At 40.3% G+C, this 18,913-nt stretch overlaps 1 protein-coding gene across 50 annotated transcripts in view; it reads left to right on the top strand.

Annotated features, from left to right (window-relative positions):
• lrrc7 (leucine rich repeat containing 7) overlaps positions 1–18,913 on the top strand; it is a 246,823-nt gene that overhangs the window by 186,125 nt on the left and 41,785 nt on the right. For 26 of the 50 annotated variants that reach the window (XM_073954236.1, XM_073954222.1, XM_073954225.1 and 23 more), the window contains 8 exons: positions 5,567–5,711; positions 5,801–5,873; positions 8,727–8,744; positions 11,913–12,042; positions 14,019–14,134; positions 15,964–16,033; positions 18,470–18,569; positions 18,670–18,794. In XM_073954236.1, coding sequence (XP_073810337.1) covers positions 5,567–5,711; positions 5,801–5,873; positions 8,727–8,744; positions 11,913–12,042; positions 14,019–14,134; positions 15,964–16,033; positions 18,470–18,569; positions 18,670–18,794 — 777 coding nt within the window. The remainder of the gene's footprint in view (positions 1–5,566; positions 5,712–5,800; positions 5,874–8,726; positions 8,745–11,912; positions 12,043–14,018; positions 14,135–15,963; positions 16,034–18,469; positions 18,570–18,669; positions 18,795–18,913) is intronic. The other 24 variants (XM_073954237.1, XM_073954223.1, XM_073954226.1 and 21 more) reach the window with 3 other exon arrangements.

The raw sequence follows: 18,913 nt of genomic DNA, 5'->3' as shown, positions 1-18,913 counted from the left end.
GACTAGCCCTCAAAAGGGGGAGTACGCATAGCAAAAAAGTGGTTAGCGGAGAGGGAAGACACGGGTCCGCCCGGGGGGGGGGGGGGGGGGAGGGGGCTTAAACGTGGCGGAATAAGCATATGGGATCGCCTAGTGGGGATCACACAGAGCAGGCACCTATACCCAAAACGCGGGCTGCACGCACCTCTGTGTCAGGGAGAATGGCGCAGCAAGCGTGTTTCAACACCCTACCGAATTGTTTTCTCAATCACCAAAGGGTTACCTAATACCCTTGAGGAAACCGGCTACATTCACAGATTGTAAAACCTTGCAAATGTGTCGGGTGTCACCCAGCCCGCAGCTCTACAGATGTCTGTTAGAGAGGCACCGCGTGCGCGCGCTCGAGAGGATACGAAGCTCAGAGTGGAGTGCGCATGCACTTTTGGGGGACGCGGCTCACCTCGGCTCTGATAAGCGAGAGAATGTCATCCACAAACCAGTGGGAAAAATTAATTCGGTGCGGCACTTCCCTGCTGCCGACCGCCATAACAGACGGAGCTGCTCAGATGATCTAAACTCTGAGTGCGGTCCGGATAATACGCAAGACGCGAACTGGACAATAAAGAAAGGGCTGGGTCTGCGTCCTCCGAGGGCAGCGCTTGCAGGCTCACTACCTGGTATTAAAACGAAGTGGTAGGAACCTTGGGCACATATCGCGGGCGGGGTCTCAGGACGTGAGAGAAAGCTAGCCCAATTACAGGCACGAGTCACTGACCGAAAATATGCCTCCGTGTCTCCGACCCTCTAATCGATATCAACGCAAGCAGCAGAGCTGTCTTCAGGGACAGAAGATACTGAGTCGAGAATCGAAGGGATCTGACGCGGCTCGTGTAACGAGGGTGAGATCCTAAGAGGGCATGAGAGGGGGCGGGGTGGATTAATTCGCCTAGCGCCCCTGAGGAACCAGATGATGAGGTTATGCGTTCCCACGGTGCTGCCAGCCACCGCGTCATGAGAGTGGAGATGGCAGCCACGTAACCTTGAGTGTGGAGGGCGACAGCCTGCTCTCCAGCTTCTCTCGGCGTAAAGAAAGCACAAGGCTGATCTGGCAAATTACGGGGGTCTTCTCTGCGAGAGACACACCATTCAGTGAATAGACTCCACTTCAGGGCATAGGCGCGCTCGGGGAGGGGGCTCTAGCCCGAGTGACGGTATTAGCCACCGCAATCGGAGGTTACCTAAGTCTTCCTCGCGTCTAAGGACCTCCAAAGATCGGCGAGGGTGCCAGATGGTGCCCTGTCCCTGAGAGAGTAGGTGCTCTCTCGAAGGGAACTGCCAGGGGAGGGCCATCACGAGGAGGGAGAGCTCTGACATCCAGGTCCGGTTGAGCCAGAGGGGTACAACCAGCCACCTGTTCCTCGTCCTCCCTGACCTTGCACAGTAACTGCGCGAGCAGGCTCGCGAGCAGGCTCACTGGGGGAAACGCGTATTTGTGCATGCCCCAAGGCCAGCTGTAAGCCAGTGCAAGAGAGCACTCGGTCAGGGAAAAAAACAACTGGCAATGAGCGATCTCGGGGGAAGCAACAGATTGATCTGGACTTCCCCAAACTGCGCCCATATCAGCTGAACAGACTCGAGGTGGAGTATCCATTCTCCAGGACGTAAGGCTGCCGTGAGAGCGCATCAGCTGCACGGTTGAGCTTGCCTGAATATGAATGGCGTGCAGCGGTTTCAACCGCGGATGACTCCAGAGGAGCAGACGGCGGGCGAACTGAGACATGTGGCGAGAGCGCATAATCCCCATACAGTTGATTTACACCGCCGCCGCCGTACTGTGTGTCCTGACCAGCACGTGTTGCCGCTCCAGCACCGGAAAAAAACGGTGGAGGGCGAGGAACTGCAACTGGGTACCTTTCCACAGGTCCGCAGCCGCATGCCCGCAACGCACAGCCCCCCAGCCCGTGTTGGAAGCGTCTGTTGAAATGACAACAAGACTGGACGCCTGTCCTAGAGACACTCAGGCCTGTAGGAACGAGGGGTCGCTTCAAGGGCTGAGGGCGCGGCGACACAGCGCAGTAACAGAGACTCTGTGTGCGCGCGCGTGCCATGCGCATCTGGGGACTCGATCGTGAAGCCAGTGCTGAAGTGGTCTCATATAGAGTAATCCGAGCGTCATAAAGCGGCAGGAGCCTCTGAAATAGTTTCAGTGGGAACCGCTATTTTACTGTCGAGCTCTCTCAGACAGTACAGCATCAGCTGAGTGCGCTCTCTGGAGAGGCGTGCTGCCATGGTGACCGAGTCCAGCTCCAGCCCGAGAGAAGAGATCCTCTGCACGGGGGCGAGTTTGCTCTTTTCTCGGTTGACCTGAAACCCCAACAGGTGGAAGTGCCGGAGCACTTTGTCTCTGTGCATAATCAATTGCTCCGAGAGAGGGCAAAAATCAGCCAGTCGTCAAGAAAATTGAGTATGCGGATGCCCGCGAGCCGAAGGGGCGCTAGAGAGACAGAGAGAGCCCGAAGGGGAGGGCTTTGTATTGCCAAGCTCGACCTTCAAACGTAAACCGCAGAAACTGACGGTGGCGAGGAAGAGTGGAGACATGGAAATACACGTCCATCAGGTCTAATGCTGCAGACCAACCCAGAGAACGAACGCACCGGAGGATGCGCTTCTGCGTGAGTATTCTGAACGGCAGCTTGTGCAGACAGCGGTTCAAAACGCGCAGATCTAGGATTGGCCGTGACCCACCGCTCTTTTTGGGCACGATGAAGTGTGGGCTGTAAAACCCGCTCTCCATCTCGGCTGAAGGGAGCGGCTTGATTGCATCCTTCGCCAGGAGGACAGCAATCTCCTCTCGAAAGACAGGGGCGGACAGGGGGCTGACCCTGGAGAATACACACCCGTGACTTGGGGGGCCGTTTCGCGAACTGAATCGCATAGCCGAGTCTGATTGTGTGTATGAGCCACCGCGAAGAGCTGGCCCGTGCTAACCAGGCAGGCAGAGCTCTCGCTAATGGACTCATCGCTACAATCGCTGACGTACCAGCAGTAGGGCAGCGCGGAGTGGGTGTGCTGATCCGGGAAGCGCGCGGGTCCCACGGAAAAGCTGGAGGTGAGAGATTTGCTCTCAGTCCGCACCCGAGCTCCAGAGGGGAGGCTCGAGGGGTAGGAGAAAGGAGACCGTCCTCCCAGCGCTCGTGAGCCACTGGCGAAACGCACCGAATCTGCAAGCCAGAAAGCATAGCGTCCCAGACTGGCAGATTTCGGGCTGTCACATCCGGGGAAGTGGGAAAAGTGCTCTTTCATGATGTTTTCATGGCAGTAAAAAGTGCCGTTGGAAATGGGGCCCCGCCCTCCAGCGGGGAAAGAGCAAGTTCCCTCTTCTCCAGATGGCCTGTCCCAGGGACACTTTGCGGGCCGTTTCCGGACTTAGCAGCGTTCTGGGCAGGGGGGCTGCCCAGGCATGAATGGCACGGCGGGCGGAGCGGGCTACGGACCGCCGATAAGACATAACCCATCAGCTGGGGGATAAACCATCTCCAACCCACGGCCGAAGCAGCGCGGGAAAGCACGGCTAACATGTCCGTTTCAGGATCCGTTTGACAGCGCTCACCTGCCCGGAGGGGGCGAGCGGGTCTGGATCATCATCGGTCAATGAAAGCCCACCCTCCGATGCCGCGCTGGATGTCTGGTCTCCGGTGTCATCGAGCGTGGGGGCTACCATCTGTTAGACGGATCGCTTCCCCTGCCCGAAGCTTGGATGGAGCACTTAGAAGAGCGGGAGGTCCGCGGGCCCGTGGGTGACGGATTATCTCTCGCTGAAACCCTGAGATCTGCCCGAGTGCCCGCTGCAGACCAGGGGACAACTGGGGTGGTTTGCCCTTTTGCAAAGGCTAGCCGCGGTCTTCACTGCGCAACAGTCATGGCATCGCAATGAGGACATGAACTGCCCGCAAGCAGCGCATTATCATGCTGGACCCCCCAGGCATGCAACGCAGTGACCGTGCCTATCATCCGAGGACAGGAAACCACCGCATCCAGAAACGCACAGTCGGAGCGCCGTCCTGAAAAGGACGTGCTGCACGACTGTGTTGCTCTTTCTGTGAAGTTTGCAACTTTATACGCACCGCTCTGGAGGACCGGACCCAAAGAACGCCAGGCAAGGGAGAAATCCTAGCTTGACCGTCTGCCGCTGCGTGTACACACTCTGGACCAGGAGAATGCTCTCGTTCGCTCTGAATCGCTGGATCACAGCAGGAGGAACCCTCATCGACTCGATCAGAAAGTCTCTGAAGCGAAAAGGATGGCGTTTGCTCGCTCCAGATGTGCTTATATGCTGGGATAATTGGCAAAGAAGCACACCTGCGCAAGCTTACGCTGTCAATTCATTGCATTCATTGGCCCGTTAAATACTCTTTCAGACAAGCGGCTTCTGAACCGAATCCTCCCATTTCGTGGATTTTCACAAAGATCAAATCCACTTTATAGCACTGAAGTTCCCCAACCGAAGGGGAACTAACGCGCTCTGCACTGGACTTTTAGCTTTTACTTTTTTTGGACCAGCTTTTACTTGGTCAATAGTGCAGTCTATTTCAGTTTCTCAAAATAGCATCGCGCCAACAATGTGCTTTAACACACCTCCTTTCTAGACCAGAACATTCATAAGTCCACAAAGTAGCGTAAATGGATTTATTATTTAAACAACATGGTGTAAAACGTGGAAATTTATATTGCGCAATAAATAACGCAAAACATTTCTTGCGTCTCATTGCACCGGGTATATGATAGAGCCCTTAAAGTATGTGCATATTGTGGTCACAATACACATGTGGTGTGTTGCACATGTTTTTTTCCAAGCACACATAAAGTACAGTGCAGTAAGTTGGTAACATCTCAACTTTTCAGAATGCCATCAGCGCACCATATATCATATGATAAAAACAACTAATCAGCTTCACATATTGTATGGATTATACACAATTCAGTAATTACCTCAGACAAATGCAGAGCACCTAAACTCTGCAGCGCTTCTCATTTTTTTTCCATAAATAAAACATGTACTATATCAGAGCTGCAGCAAGGATTTGTCAGTCAGTGGTGGTTCATCAGAGAGCACATCTGAAGTGTAGAAGTGTTTTTCATCCAAAAACGTCAATTAAAAAAAACAAAAGTGCACTAGTGTAAAGGCACCTAAGGGTGCTCAGCACAGTCATAGTAACCAATGCTTACAGTCAGGTAAATAAAAGTTTAACACCAGAAGCAATGGATTGCTTTTTGTGCAAGGTTATGAAACTGCTCTGGATCAGGGTCACTTTTTCACATCTAATCTTAAAAAGTTGTGCTAAACTTTGTAAAGTGTAAAGTGATGCAGTGTTTTGGCGAATCAGTTTGCATTGGTACATGACAAAGAAATGACTTTATCATGAGTTTTCCAATGTCCAGATGCTGTGTTTTGCATCTTGATTAGAAAGTACAGACAAGGGTTTAGAAAGACCCACATATATCTATTTCAAGTATGAAAAACCCTGTAGATACCGGACTATAATATATGTATAAATAATAACATTTTATTCTTTCATATATTTTATAGTCTATTGGGAAACTGAGGCAGCTGCGGTATCTAGACTTGGCGAAGAACAGGATTGAGAGTCTAGATGCAGATATCTCTGGCTGCGAGTCCTTAGAGGACCTTCTCCTCTCCGCCAACATGCTGCAACAGTTACCTGATTCAATAGGTGACCCTGTGCTGCTTATTATTTACAGAACATTTATCTTTTTTTTAGCTTCAGTATACAACATAAGTTTTGCATGATATGTTTAACAGGAAAGTTGAAAAAGTTGACAACATTAAAAGTTGATGACAACCAGCTCACCTCACTGCCTAACACCATTGGAAGGTTAGTAACTCACTTACACTTCATCCAGCTGTGTAAAGGAAAAATGACAAAGGCAGAAAATATGACTTTTTAATTAATTTATTTGTGCGTGTGTGTGTGTGTGTGTGTGTGTGTGTGTGTGTGTGTGTGTGTGTGATCTATAGCCATATATATGTACAGTAATAGTTCTTTGATGCTTAGGCTGGTCAGTACTTCCTTTAAAAAGGATTGTTTACTCCAAAATTAAAAACATTTTATTTATTACTGTCACTCCCCTTGTTGGTAACCTGTTTGTGTTTCTTTTATGTCACAAAAAAAGATTATTTGGAAGAATGTTGGGTAAAAGTTTTTTTCCTGCTACTGATGTCAATAGCTGCTGGTTTACAACATTCTTCTGTAAATCTCAACACAATAAAGATATAAATAAATGCTTAGAACCACTTGAGTGAGTAAATGATGAGGTAATTTTCCTATTTAGGTTAAATATCTTAAATTATAAAAATTATTAAAAAAAGATTATAAAAACCATTTGTAATTTTATATATATATATATATATATATATATATATATATATATATATATATATATATATTATGATGATGACATTCAGTGACATTGAATAGTAGCTTATACAGTAGTTTCTGTATTAGGTTTCACACTGAATTGCCAACTGAGGTTCAGTATAACAATTCTGCTGCTCCACTGCTGTCATTCTCAGCATGAAGGAATGCTGACTGTCAACTTCAGTGTGACTTTTAGAAATGTTAACAATATCTATCCATCTTTATTATCCGCCACAGCGGAATGAACCGCTAAATTATCTAGCACATGTTTTACGCAGTGGATGGCCTTCCAGTTGCAACCCAACACTGGGAAACACCCATGACACCATATCCATACACCAGATATGAAAAACATTCAAATCTAGGACAAAAATGAACAATTTTTAAAATAAAACTCTAGAATTGCATCTCAGATCTACTTAGTGAAGTTTATTTATAAACTATTTTCGAAAAATCACATGCTTATGATTGACCATGGCTGGACCCTCAAATACATGATTCTCCAATCCAAAATAACCACAGTCCTCATACTACAATTATTTTCGTCTTGAAGAATCCCTACTTCCTCCCCTATTCCTCCCCTTTTTGCCTAGATTGGGCAGCACGGTGGCCCAGTGGTTAGCACTGTTACTTCACAACAAGAACGTCACTGGTTCTGGGTCTTGCTGGGCCAGTTGGTGTTTCTGTGTGGAGTTTGCATGTTCTCCCCGTGTTCGCTTGGGGTTCCTCCCACCATCCAAAGACATGCGTGATAAGTAAAGTGACTAAACCAAATTGGCACCATAGTCAAGTTCCTAGCCAACATTATTTCTCCTCATAAAGCAATTCTTCATTATCCACAACAAGTGGGGTGTTCTTGAGTCCTATCTGAGCTCAATCTCCCCTCTCGCCCAACAAACGGAAAGGGCACCCAGGGCTTAAGGATCTTTTGAGCTCAGGGATCTCTCCTAGGACAGCATGCCAAACTTGGCGGTTCATTCTTCTGTGGTGATCCCAGATTATTAAAAGGACTAATACGAAAATAAAATAAATGAATGAGTAATTAAAAACTAATGAAAAAAAAAATATATATATAAATAATAATATATATAAAATTATAAAAACAATACATTTTACCTTTTATTTAATATTTATCTCTAATAAAAGACAGAAAATATTACTAATAATAAAACTTTTTGATAATTTTCAATAATATGACGGACAAGTTTATTTTTTCTATATCTATTTTATAATTTGTGCATCAAAGGGTTAAAACCCTAATAAATATAAATGTACATACATTTACACAAGTAAATCTGTAGAAAATCTGTGGAAATCAGCGAATTTCTACACATGCAAATTCTGTGTGGGCTTACTTGCAATCAATCATCAGCTACAGTAAGTGTGAACTCTTGAACTGTATTTTTACAATAATGTTTTGCTTAAATATAAAAAATTAGTTGAGCTGGACAGTTTATATCTAATTTTATTTCATCTATACTTTTTTTTAAAAAGTATGATATACTGTAGGATGAAAAATTTTGAAAGTTTTAATAATGAAATGTCAAAAAAAATTATATCACACAACTGTGCAGTGCAGTGGGAAGTAAAGACTTGAGATTGGGGTTGAGAAATGCTGCTTTAGACAAAGAAAATGTCTTCCGGTAATAAAGTAATAAAAAATGCATTAATAATTATTTTAAATAATTTCAATAGCAATAATATTTCACAATATTGCTGTATAATTATTAAATACAGTACTTGCTGCGTCTGAACATAAGTGACTCTCAGAAACAAAATTAAAAGCTTTTTAAATATGATTGTAGTCATGTAAAAATGTATTTTAATAGGAATGGTGGCTGCAAACTTTTTATTGTTTAATAATATGTTTCCAAAAAGTTGATATTTTTGTTGTTTGTTTAAGAAGAAAAAAAAGTTTTGCTGTTTTGTACTTATCTAATTACATCACAGCATATCTTATACTTATGTAGCTGAGAGGACAATGTAATTTATGCGAAAAACTTTCCGAAATGTAATTTTATAAATGATCTTTTAAACGAGGAAAACAGCCATTTTGTATACTTGACATAAGATTTGCAGTGCAAAACGAAATGGGAAATTCCAGAACGTTTTGTATAGAGCGTACTTTCCAGCATCTGTTAATTTGTTAAAAGGTCATATTTTCTGCGGTCTGCCTTTTTCATTTATCATAGCTGTCACCACTGCCTCATTCCTATGATACTGTACTCCATGCATCTCTCTTCTTGGTTTGTCATTGCTCGGTTCTGTGTGTTGTGTTAATCAAACATGCATCTTAAATGGGCACCTCAGTGCACATGGCAAATTCGGGTAAGTAGACCAGCGAGTGTTTGTATTCCCCACACGTCTGCCACAGCATGTTTATTTAGGCAAGGGCATACCTTTGCATCCATATCTCGCTTAAAGAGACACATTGAAAGCCCTGCATATGGAAGGCCAGATGGACCCGTCTGCTAGTACAAATGTTGTACTAATGACCCTACTTAGCTTAACAAATATGCATTGACCTCTTTCAAATTCATTCAATTATAATGAGACATAAAGGGGGAAAAGTAACTAAGGGAAACATATAAGAGGTTTACGAGGGGTGGGGAATGGCCTAAATGGCTAATGTGAGGGCTAAATGTATTCATTTGACTCAATAAACACTGTGGCATTAAGTAGACCATTGTAAATGCTGTACACTAACAATAGGTTTAAGAGCCCAGTCATTTTTAAAGATAAGTGTGTAATAAAGTTGTATTGAAGTAGATTACATTTAGTAAAATAATCATTATTCCCTGTTTTCTGCTAATTATATCTTTGTTACAAGGATAGTTCCACATACCTCATCATTTCCAATAAACACTACTCATTTATTTCTTGTTTTTCAAGGAATATAAGTTATTGGCACTGATATATTTAGGTTTTTTGGTGATCTGCATAGTAAAGGAATAGTTCATTTATGACCATTTAGTCTTCCTCAACTCCTTTAAACCTATTTTCTGTTCTTTAGTGAAACACAAAAAGGAGAAATGTTAAAGTACTGGCCACTCTCTTCCAACACAAATAAATGGGAATTTAGGATAGCAAAGTAACATCATAAGCAACTTAAACTAGCATTCTGGAACCAAAAAATCCAAGAATGTGTTTACATGACAGAAAACTTTTGCACTTTTGACATTTCAAATTGTGCACATTTTGGAAACAAATATTATTTCCTTTTTTTAACTACATAAAGATGATTTTGTAAAAATAATGAGGTCTTGGGTTTGCTTATTACACTGTAAAAAATGGAGGGTTCCACATCATTCATTCATGTTGACCCTACACAAATGGATAAAGTTAACTTAACACTTTTAACAAATTTATATGGATTGAACATAAATCAATGAAATCTCAAGAATTGTGTTGTTTCAGCTTATTTTAATTAAGCAGTTTGAACAAGCAAAACAATATATATATATATATATATATATATATATATATATATATATATATATATATATATATATATATATATATATATATATATATATATATATATATATATATATATTGAGTGTAAGTTGAGCCTAGGCTTGCACAAAACAAAACAAAACTGATAGCTAGAACTTAAATAAATATAGACTGTAAAACCCAAAAAAATGAAAGTAACTCAAACCATTTGAGGAAACCGATTGCAACAAACTATTTAAGTTGAAAAACTAATCCTAATGAGTACTGTGAACTTAATCCATTTGCGTAAACAAAGCAATTTGAGCACAGTAAAACCCAATAAATGAAGTGAACTTAAAGCAACAGAGTACTGTAAAACCCAATCATTTAAAGCAACTCAAACTGTTTGAGGAAACCAATTGCTACAAACCATTTGAGTTAAAAATATAACTGACTGTTGACTTGAATTGTTGAACTGACTGTCGGGTTTTATGTTGTAGACTGCAATTTTTTGTTTTTTACTTTTTTACAAATAAACTCAGATAATAGCTTAACAGCTATTCAAAGTTAACAGATAGTTAACAGATAATATTTAAATGCCAGTAAATTTGAACTTTTTATGTGCGCACACCCAAAAAAATTTTTTTCAGTGAGAGTTTTTTTAATACCAGCAGACGATGAAGCACCGTTTACACAAAATGTTTGCTGTGTTTTTGAAATGCTCCGTCAGTTAGAGAAGTGCTCAGTTTAACATTTTTAGAAGAGTGCTGGTATTTACAGCTGTACAATTTTTTTTCAGTGGACCTGTTACCCTTAATAATAGTTACTGATTACCTTTCCCTTGAAATGTTATTGATGTTGATAGTGCTATATATATATATGGTGGCCAAGAGAGCTTAACATGCTGCAATTTAAGAAAACACGTGCAATTATAAAAACAGCATCAAATTGAGAAAAGATCTTCATCAGTTTGATAGAACACTTGTTGCAATGCAAACAAATAAAAAAAAAAAACACGCTGCATTTTCTCACAATGCAAACAAATGAATAAAACGTGCTGCATTTTCTAACAATGTAGACATTTTCCGAAATGCATTGCATTTTTTTCAGAGCACAACGGAAATGTTTCAAGGACACACTAAAACTTGACGTATTTAGGTTATGGTAATTTAGCCTAATAAATATTAAAGACACAGAAATTGTGTTATTAAAATAAACAAAGAACTCGTCTTTCAAAGGTCAACTTCACTGAATAATAGTCACGTCCCATGTTTGGTGATAGAAACATTTCCGTTTTGTGTTGTGAGAAAATGCAGCGAGTTTTTTCGTAAATAGTTGGTGTTGTGAGAAAATGCAGCGCGTTACATTAATTGCAATGCGTTTTGACGATTTGCAGCACTTTTATCATATAAAAAAACAATTGTTCTATAAAAAGAAAATCATGCTGTAAAAGGGTTTGGAATGACATGAGGATGAAAAATGTTTGAAAATAAGGAACTATTCCTTTAGGAGTTGAATTAAGACTTAAACTAATTTTACTCACCTTCAGCTTGTTAGTATTTTTTTCTTTTGCACTATAAAAATTGCTGGGTTTTTTTTACTCCAGATTTTGTCCAGAAATAAGGACAAACTAAATCACTGGGAAAACATTTAAATTGAGATTAATTTTAGAAAAAGTTTTTTGAATTGGTTGTCCAAATTCAGTTTAAATTTGGGTTAAAAACAGCATGTTAACCTCAAACAAAGATAGTTTGAAACATGTTCGTTACCATGCAGTCGGTGGACAATTTTATGTTCAGCAGAAGAGAGAAACTCATAAAGGTTTGGCTGAAGTAGATGAGTAAATGCTGCTACAAATTTCATTTTGAGTGAACTATCCTTGTAAAACTGTAACCTACTACTCAACCCACAGTAAACTTTACTGATAAAAGAGTTACCTTGTATCCTCTAAATGATGTATCTCCATTTATTTTCTCATCTCATGAGTGGGTGTTTTCAATAATGATTAAATGACCTTGCATAACTGCGCACTCTTCACCAGCTTTCTTTTACATCTGCCAGTTTATCACTTTTAGAGGAGTTTGACTGTAGCTGCAATGAACTGGAATCTCTGCCTCCCACCATTGGCTACTTGCACAGTCTTCGGACATTTGCAGCCGATGAGAACTTCTTGTCTGATCTGCCCAGAGAGGTGAGTATTAGAGTTTTCCACTAAAACAAATGAATAAATAAACAAAAACAGCTAAATTGGTTAGATTTGATCATGGGTGGCAAAACTTTTACTTATGAAGAGCTTAAAACCAAACTTGATAAAAGGCTGTGGGCCGAAGTTAAATATACCAAACTGCACTGTAAAAATGCAGGGTTTCACAGAATTCATTCAGGTTGTCCCATCACAAATTAAGTTAACACATTTAAGTGGACTGACCATACAACAATTAAGTTCTCCCAAAAAAAATCTCAAGAATTGTTGTTTAAGTTCATTTACATGAGTAGGTTGAACAAGCAGCCAAATAATTTTTTAAATTGCAATTGGCAATCTCTTAATTTATTTCATATTATTAAAAAATGAATAGATTTAATCAATTTAAATAATACAATCTAATTTATTTTTTAATTTTATGATGATTTCTACAATAAAAACATAATTCATTTTTTTATTACGATGGAGATCAATGCCGAATACACTAGTTATGCTGCACCTGCCTGTTTTTATGTCTTCTGCATTGTCTTTTATCCATTAGTAACAGTGTATTTTTAAAATCTCATTCATTTACAGCATTTAATTAAAAAATTTAATATCAATTTGCCTTTAAGCAGCTCAACAATAAAAAATAAATAAACATACCTCTCTTCTAAGATGGGATGGCAGGCTAAATTAAAGTTTAACAAGGGCCAACTGGTACTTAGTTTGGCTAGTTCTACAACAATAACAAGCTTAGATAGATCAACACTGCTCAACTAAAACAAGTCAAACTGGAACTTTTGAAATATTTATTTATTTTCATCAACAAACCACTTTTTACTTTTTAACTCTTCAGAAATTTGCGGTCATTTACAACATTGTAATACCTTACATCACAGGTCTCAAACTCGATTCCTGAAGGGCCGCAGCTTTGCGCAGTTGTGCTCTAATCCTAATCAAAAACAGCTGATCCAAATAATCAAGGTGTTCAAGACTACTATAGGCAATTAAACAGGTGTGAATTGGAGGTGGTTGGAGCTAAACTATGCAGAGCTGCGGCCCTCCAGGAATTGAGTTTGAGACCATTGCAATACATTTTAAAGCTAATGATTTACGTTTACATGTTTGTGGTTGATACTTAAAAAAATACGTTTTTAAAAGTCTCAATAAATTCATTAGGACTGTATTTATTTAATTTTATCTTATTTTAATAAAATCATAATTTTATCGTATTTCATAATCATTGAGAAATAATTTTTATTTAATTTTTTTAGAATAAATTTTTAGGTTTTTCACCTTTAATTTAAATAGGACAGTGAAGGTTTACAGACAGAAAAGTATTGGGAGCAGAGGGAGGGGAAGGGTCGGCAAACGACCTCGAGCCGAGAATCAAACTCAGGTCTCCATGAGCACCAAGATGCTATATGTCGGCGCACTTAACCACTAGGCTATTGGCACTGACTTCGAGAAATAATTTTAATATGCTAATTTTATGGCTAAATAATTGTGCTACTAAATTTGTTGAAACTGAGATCTTTGTTTACCATTCTCTAATTCAGTTAATTTGTGCAATTATTTGCATTAATATAAATTGTAAATCTTTTGTAATGTCATATGACTTTGTTGTCACTTTCCATATATTTAATCTATTTTTACTGAATAAATGGATTTTTTAGTACTAACCCAAAACTTTAATTCTTGTTATTAATGCATCTCACAATCACAAAGTAAAAGTCTACAAAAACGCTACAAATGTAACATTCATTTTTGCCACTCGATGTACTTTTGGTGCTGCACGTACTGTACTGCACGTAATGCAACTACTTGGTAATGTCCTGCTGACCTCCACTGACCTAACTCGCAGTATTGACAGATTACAAGAGTCATTTTACCTGAGAGAAAGACAGAATGCTGATATCCAACAAAAAAAGCTGACAAAATTGCACTTCACCAGAGCTATCATATCCTGTCCTGTGTTGCAGATTGGAAACTGCAGGAATGTCACGGTCATGTCCTTGCGCTCCAATAAACTGGAGTTTCTGCCTGATGAAATTGGACAGATGACAAAGCTACGTGTTCTCAATCTAAGTGACAATAGGTAACACCTGATGTTCCTGTCGTTTTTTTTTTTTTTTTTGTTCTTTCATTTTACACCCTCTGCACATATTTATCACAAAAACACATGATCTTCAACTTTGGTTTATGAATAAAACATGAGAGATGTGAAAATCTGCTCAAAGCTTGTATCACTTCAGACCTCTTATATGTTTGATGAATAGTTCTGTTGTGCTTTTCCCAAACGACGATGTAACTCGTGGCTTCATAGTATAATGCATCATTATCATTAGGGAAATAAACAATGTAGTGACAAGTGTTTCCAAAACAGTAGTTGCTCTGTCACAGATTAATCAGTTGAACCATGTTGGATAAAACATATAACTTCTGTAATGATATCCCATATAAAAATATATGATATATATGGCAGTACACCCAGCAGACACAAGACGTCAACTTGAAATTGTACCCCAGCGTTTTGGGGACGTTGCATTTTGTATGGAAATGAAAACCAGGTTGATGTCAGAACCCAACATCAGGTCGACATCATTGTCCAGCGTCCAGCCTAGTATTAACCAAATATCAACGTCTAATGGTGTTACAGCTTGACGTTGTGTGCATGTTACCACTATGACGTCTATCAGATGTTGGATTATGGTTGCCATATCTGACGAATAAATTTCAATAATTTACATCAGTATGACGCTGATTTAATTGGCTTGATGTTGGATTTGGTCACTTTTTAACACAACATAAAATCAACCAAATATCACGATATTAGACACCAAAATAATGTTGTCCTTAGACATTGACTAGACATTGAATTTTGGTCACCTGACGTCACGACCTAAATCTGACCTGATTAGCACTGTTGCCTCACAGCAAGAACACCACCGGCTCTGGTCCCTGCTAGGCCAGTTGGTGTTTCTGTGTGAAATATGCATATTCTCCCTGTGTCCGCCTGGGTTTCCCTCGGCTTCCCCGGTTTCCTCCCATCATTCAAATATATGCATTATATGTAACAGACTAAGCCTAATGGGCACTATTGTCTAGCTCCCAGCATCAGAATTTTTTCTTCTCAAAGTAGTTCACCGTAGCCACATCAGCTGGGAAGTTTTTTAGATCTACCTGAGCTCAATCTTCTCTCTCGCCCTGTGTACGGGAGGGAGCCCTGAGCTCGAGGATGGCATGCTCCCTGACAGCATGCCAAACAAGCTTGTGATGAATCATCAGCTAAAGTGTGTTCAAAACTCTTGAAAAGGAATTTACTAGACCTTTAAGCTTGAAATTATTTCATATTGTATGGGGAAGTGTTTAAATTAATAGAGCATAGGAGGGATAACTCGGAATTGAACAAAGTCAGGAACTACAGTATCTAAAGGTGTAGTTGTAATCATAACCATACAAGTTTCAGTCACTGTTTTTTCAATGTTCATTGGGATGAAGAATTCAGGAAACCCTGAATCGCTCATGTAACAGCGTCACTTGCAATCATGACAGTTTTGTGAAACACACCCCGAACCAGTGTATATAAAGCATTGAGGATAGTGTTTATTATTTTGCATAATGGCACAGTAATAGGGCATGGCATCAGAAAAGTGCCTACAGGCTAATTAGGAGAGCTCATATGAGCTGTGTGGAAAAGTTAGATGCTTGGACTGCGATTACCTGGAAGCTGAGTTATTAAACTCAATCATGACTAAATGCAGTTATAGCCATTACAGTAACTGAGTTAATGGGGTGTTTTCAGTGGGCAGAAACAGCACAGCCTCTCAACATTTCGTCCCACATTCTTATTTCAGCTTTTACCATCTATGTTTTGGCCCTTTGAATTGTCATGAATTAAACAATTTTTTGTGTGTTCTCTTCTAGGTTAAAGAATCTTCCCTTCACTTTCACTAAATTGAAAGATCTTGCTGCACTCTGGTTATCTGACAATCAGGTTTTTATCTGGTCTACAGTTTTAAACTGTTTTGTCTATGCAATATCTGGACCCATTTTAAACCATATTTCATATGTATTCAAATACAGATTGCAGATATGGTGACCAGATTTCTCAGAGAGGAATATAGCATATATAGCAGATTTTATATATTATTTTCTTTCTTGTTTCCTGATAACTAATGCGAATTTGAATGGCTTTTCCTTGTGTTACAAGATACAGTGCATCCGGAAAGTATTCACAAGCTTTCCACACCCGTATTTGGGAATTTTTGCCTATTCCTCTTTGCAGTACCTCTCAAGCTCTTCCAAGCGAAGAGTGGCTTCCGTCTGGCCACTCTACCATACAGGCCTGATTGGTGGATTGCTGCACAGATGGTTGTCCTTCTGTGAGGTTCTCCTCTGTCCGCAAAAGAACGAGAACGCTGGAGCTCAGACAGAGTGACCACCAGGTTATTGGTCACCTCCCTGACTAAGGCCCTTCTCCCCCGATCACTCAGCTTAGATGGCCAGAGCTCCAGGAAGAGTCCTTGTGGTTCCAAAAATCTTCCACTTATGTATGATGAAGGCCTTTGTGTATGATGAAGGCCTGTGCTCATTGGAAATTTTTAAAGCAGCAGAAATATTTCTGTAACCTTCCCAAGCCTTGTGCCTCAAGACTATCCTGTCTCTGAGGTCTCCAGACAATTCCTTTGTCTTTCATACTTGGTTTGTGCTTTGACATGTAATGTAATGTAATGTGTATTTATATAGCGCATTTATTGTGTATGGCCATACACCCAAAGCGCTTCACAATCATGAGGAGGGGGGTGTCTCCACACCACCACCATTGTGCAGCATCCACTTGGATGATGCGACGGCAGCCACAGGACAACGGCGCCAGTGCGCTCACCACACAGCAGCTATTGGTGGAGTGGAGAGACATAGGTAGAGCCAATTCGGTGGAAGGGGATGATTGGGAGGCCATGATCGTAAGGGCCGATAGAGGGACTTTGGCCAGGACACATGGGTTAAACCCCTGGTCTTTCACGAGAAGTGCCATGGGATTTTTAATGACCACAGAGAGTCAGGACCTCGGTTTAACGTCTCATCCGAAAGACGGCGCCCACTGACAGTGTAGTGTCCCCTTCACTTTTACTGGGGCATTAGGACTCACACAGACCACAGGTTGAGCACCCCCTGCTGGCCTCACAAACACCACTTCCAACAGCAACCTAGTGTTCCCCAGTGGTCTCCCATCCAGGTACTGACCAGGCTCAGCCGTGCTTAGCTTCAGTGAGTAACCGGTCTTTGGTTGCAGGGTGATATGGCTGTGGCCATACCCTGAGACCTTTTATAGGCAGGTGTTTATGCCTTTTCAAATCATGTCCAATAAACTGAGTTCACCACAGGTGAACCAATTAAGCTGCTGAAACATCTTAAGAATGATCAGTGGAAACAGAATGTACCTGAGCTCAATTTAGAGCTTCACAGCAAAGGCTGTGAATACTTATATACATGTGATTTTTAAGGTTTTTTATTTTTAATAAATTTGCAACAATTTCAAAAAATCTTTTTTTCACATTGTAATTATGGGGTATTGTGTGTAGAATTTTGAGGAACAAGATGAATTTAATCCATTTTCTAGGCTCTAACATAAACAAAATGCAGAAAAATTGAAGCGCTATGAATACTTTCCGGATGCACTGTATATAGTTTAAATATTTTATTGACATTTTTATATGGATGAAAACACTATCATTTAGTGTTGATTAAGCTTTTTTTCAAATAACAAATCTGAAAATGTGTGCCATTGCATTACATAACAAAATTGCAAACCAAATTTTCAAGTGTAACTTTTGTTTTTGATAACATTTTACATTAAGGTTTCATTTGTTATGTGGTTAGTTCACCTCAAAATGAAAATTGTTTACATCACATCACTCTAAACCCAGAAGACTTTTGATCAATTTCTGAAAACAAATGATGAATTTTTAAAAATGAAATATAAAAGATTTCTATCCCACTGTTGTATGTCTAATCATCAAAAACGTTGATGCTTTTTAAATATGAACTGATTGATATGAATATTGTTTGTTGATCAGAGTTTGAATATGTATAGCTATAATCAAATCTGTTTCATAATCCAATCATCTCTTTAGAACACTTGGATTAAACCGCTCAATTTCATATTTATTATTTGAGGATCTATTGGTTCACTTCCACTGAGTGGTACTCTCTCAGAAATCATTTAATAAATCTGTTTTGTTCTATTGATCTATATTTATTGAGAAATAGCTAAAAATATTCATTTTCAAAATGGGGTGAACTCATTTACGCTGGGTACTGTATATGTATGAAATCTGGTTAAAAAGTTATCAAAACACATACTGCCATTTAATTGTTTTATTTTATTTGCTAGTTTGGTTTGTTTACAACATTTCTTTCTGATGTTTAGTCCAAGGCCCTTATCCCCCTTCAAACAGAGGCTCATCCTGAGACCAAACAGAGAGTCTTGACCAACTACATGTTCCCTCAGCAGCCCAGGCATGATGAGGGTGAGAATGGCTGAGCCGCTTGTCTTTTTATCTCTCTCTTTTTTTTTTTCATTTTGCTGGATTTAAATGTTTGGATGAATGTGTGTTTTCCTGCTGACAGATTACCAGTCTGACACTGACAGCTTTAATCCCACTCTCTGGGAGGAGCAGAGACAACAAAGGATGACGGTGGCGTTTGAGTTCGAGGACAAGAAGGAGGAAGAGGACAACTCAGGAAAAGTGAAGGTCCCTTTTACCAATTTCACATGTGAACTAGGCATTCTCTTTGGTTGTGTTCACATCTGGTATTAGGTCAAAGATGGCATGTCTCATATTAATGCTTGCCTCAAATTAAAACCATGTAT

This window comes from Danio rerio, chromosome 6 (genome assembly GCF_049306965.1).
Source record: "Danio rerio strain Tuebingen ecotype United States chromosome 6, GRCz12tu, whole genome shotgun sequence".
Classification (NCBI taxonomy): domain Eukaryota; kingdom Metazoa; phylum Chordata; class Actinopteri; order Cypriniformes; family Danionidae; genus Danio; species Danio rerio.
The sequence above is the reverse complement of the archived record's forward strand: the minus strand, read 5'-3'. Positions and strand labels throughout refer to the sequence as shown.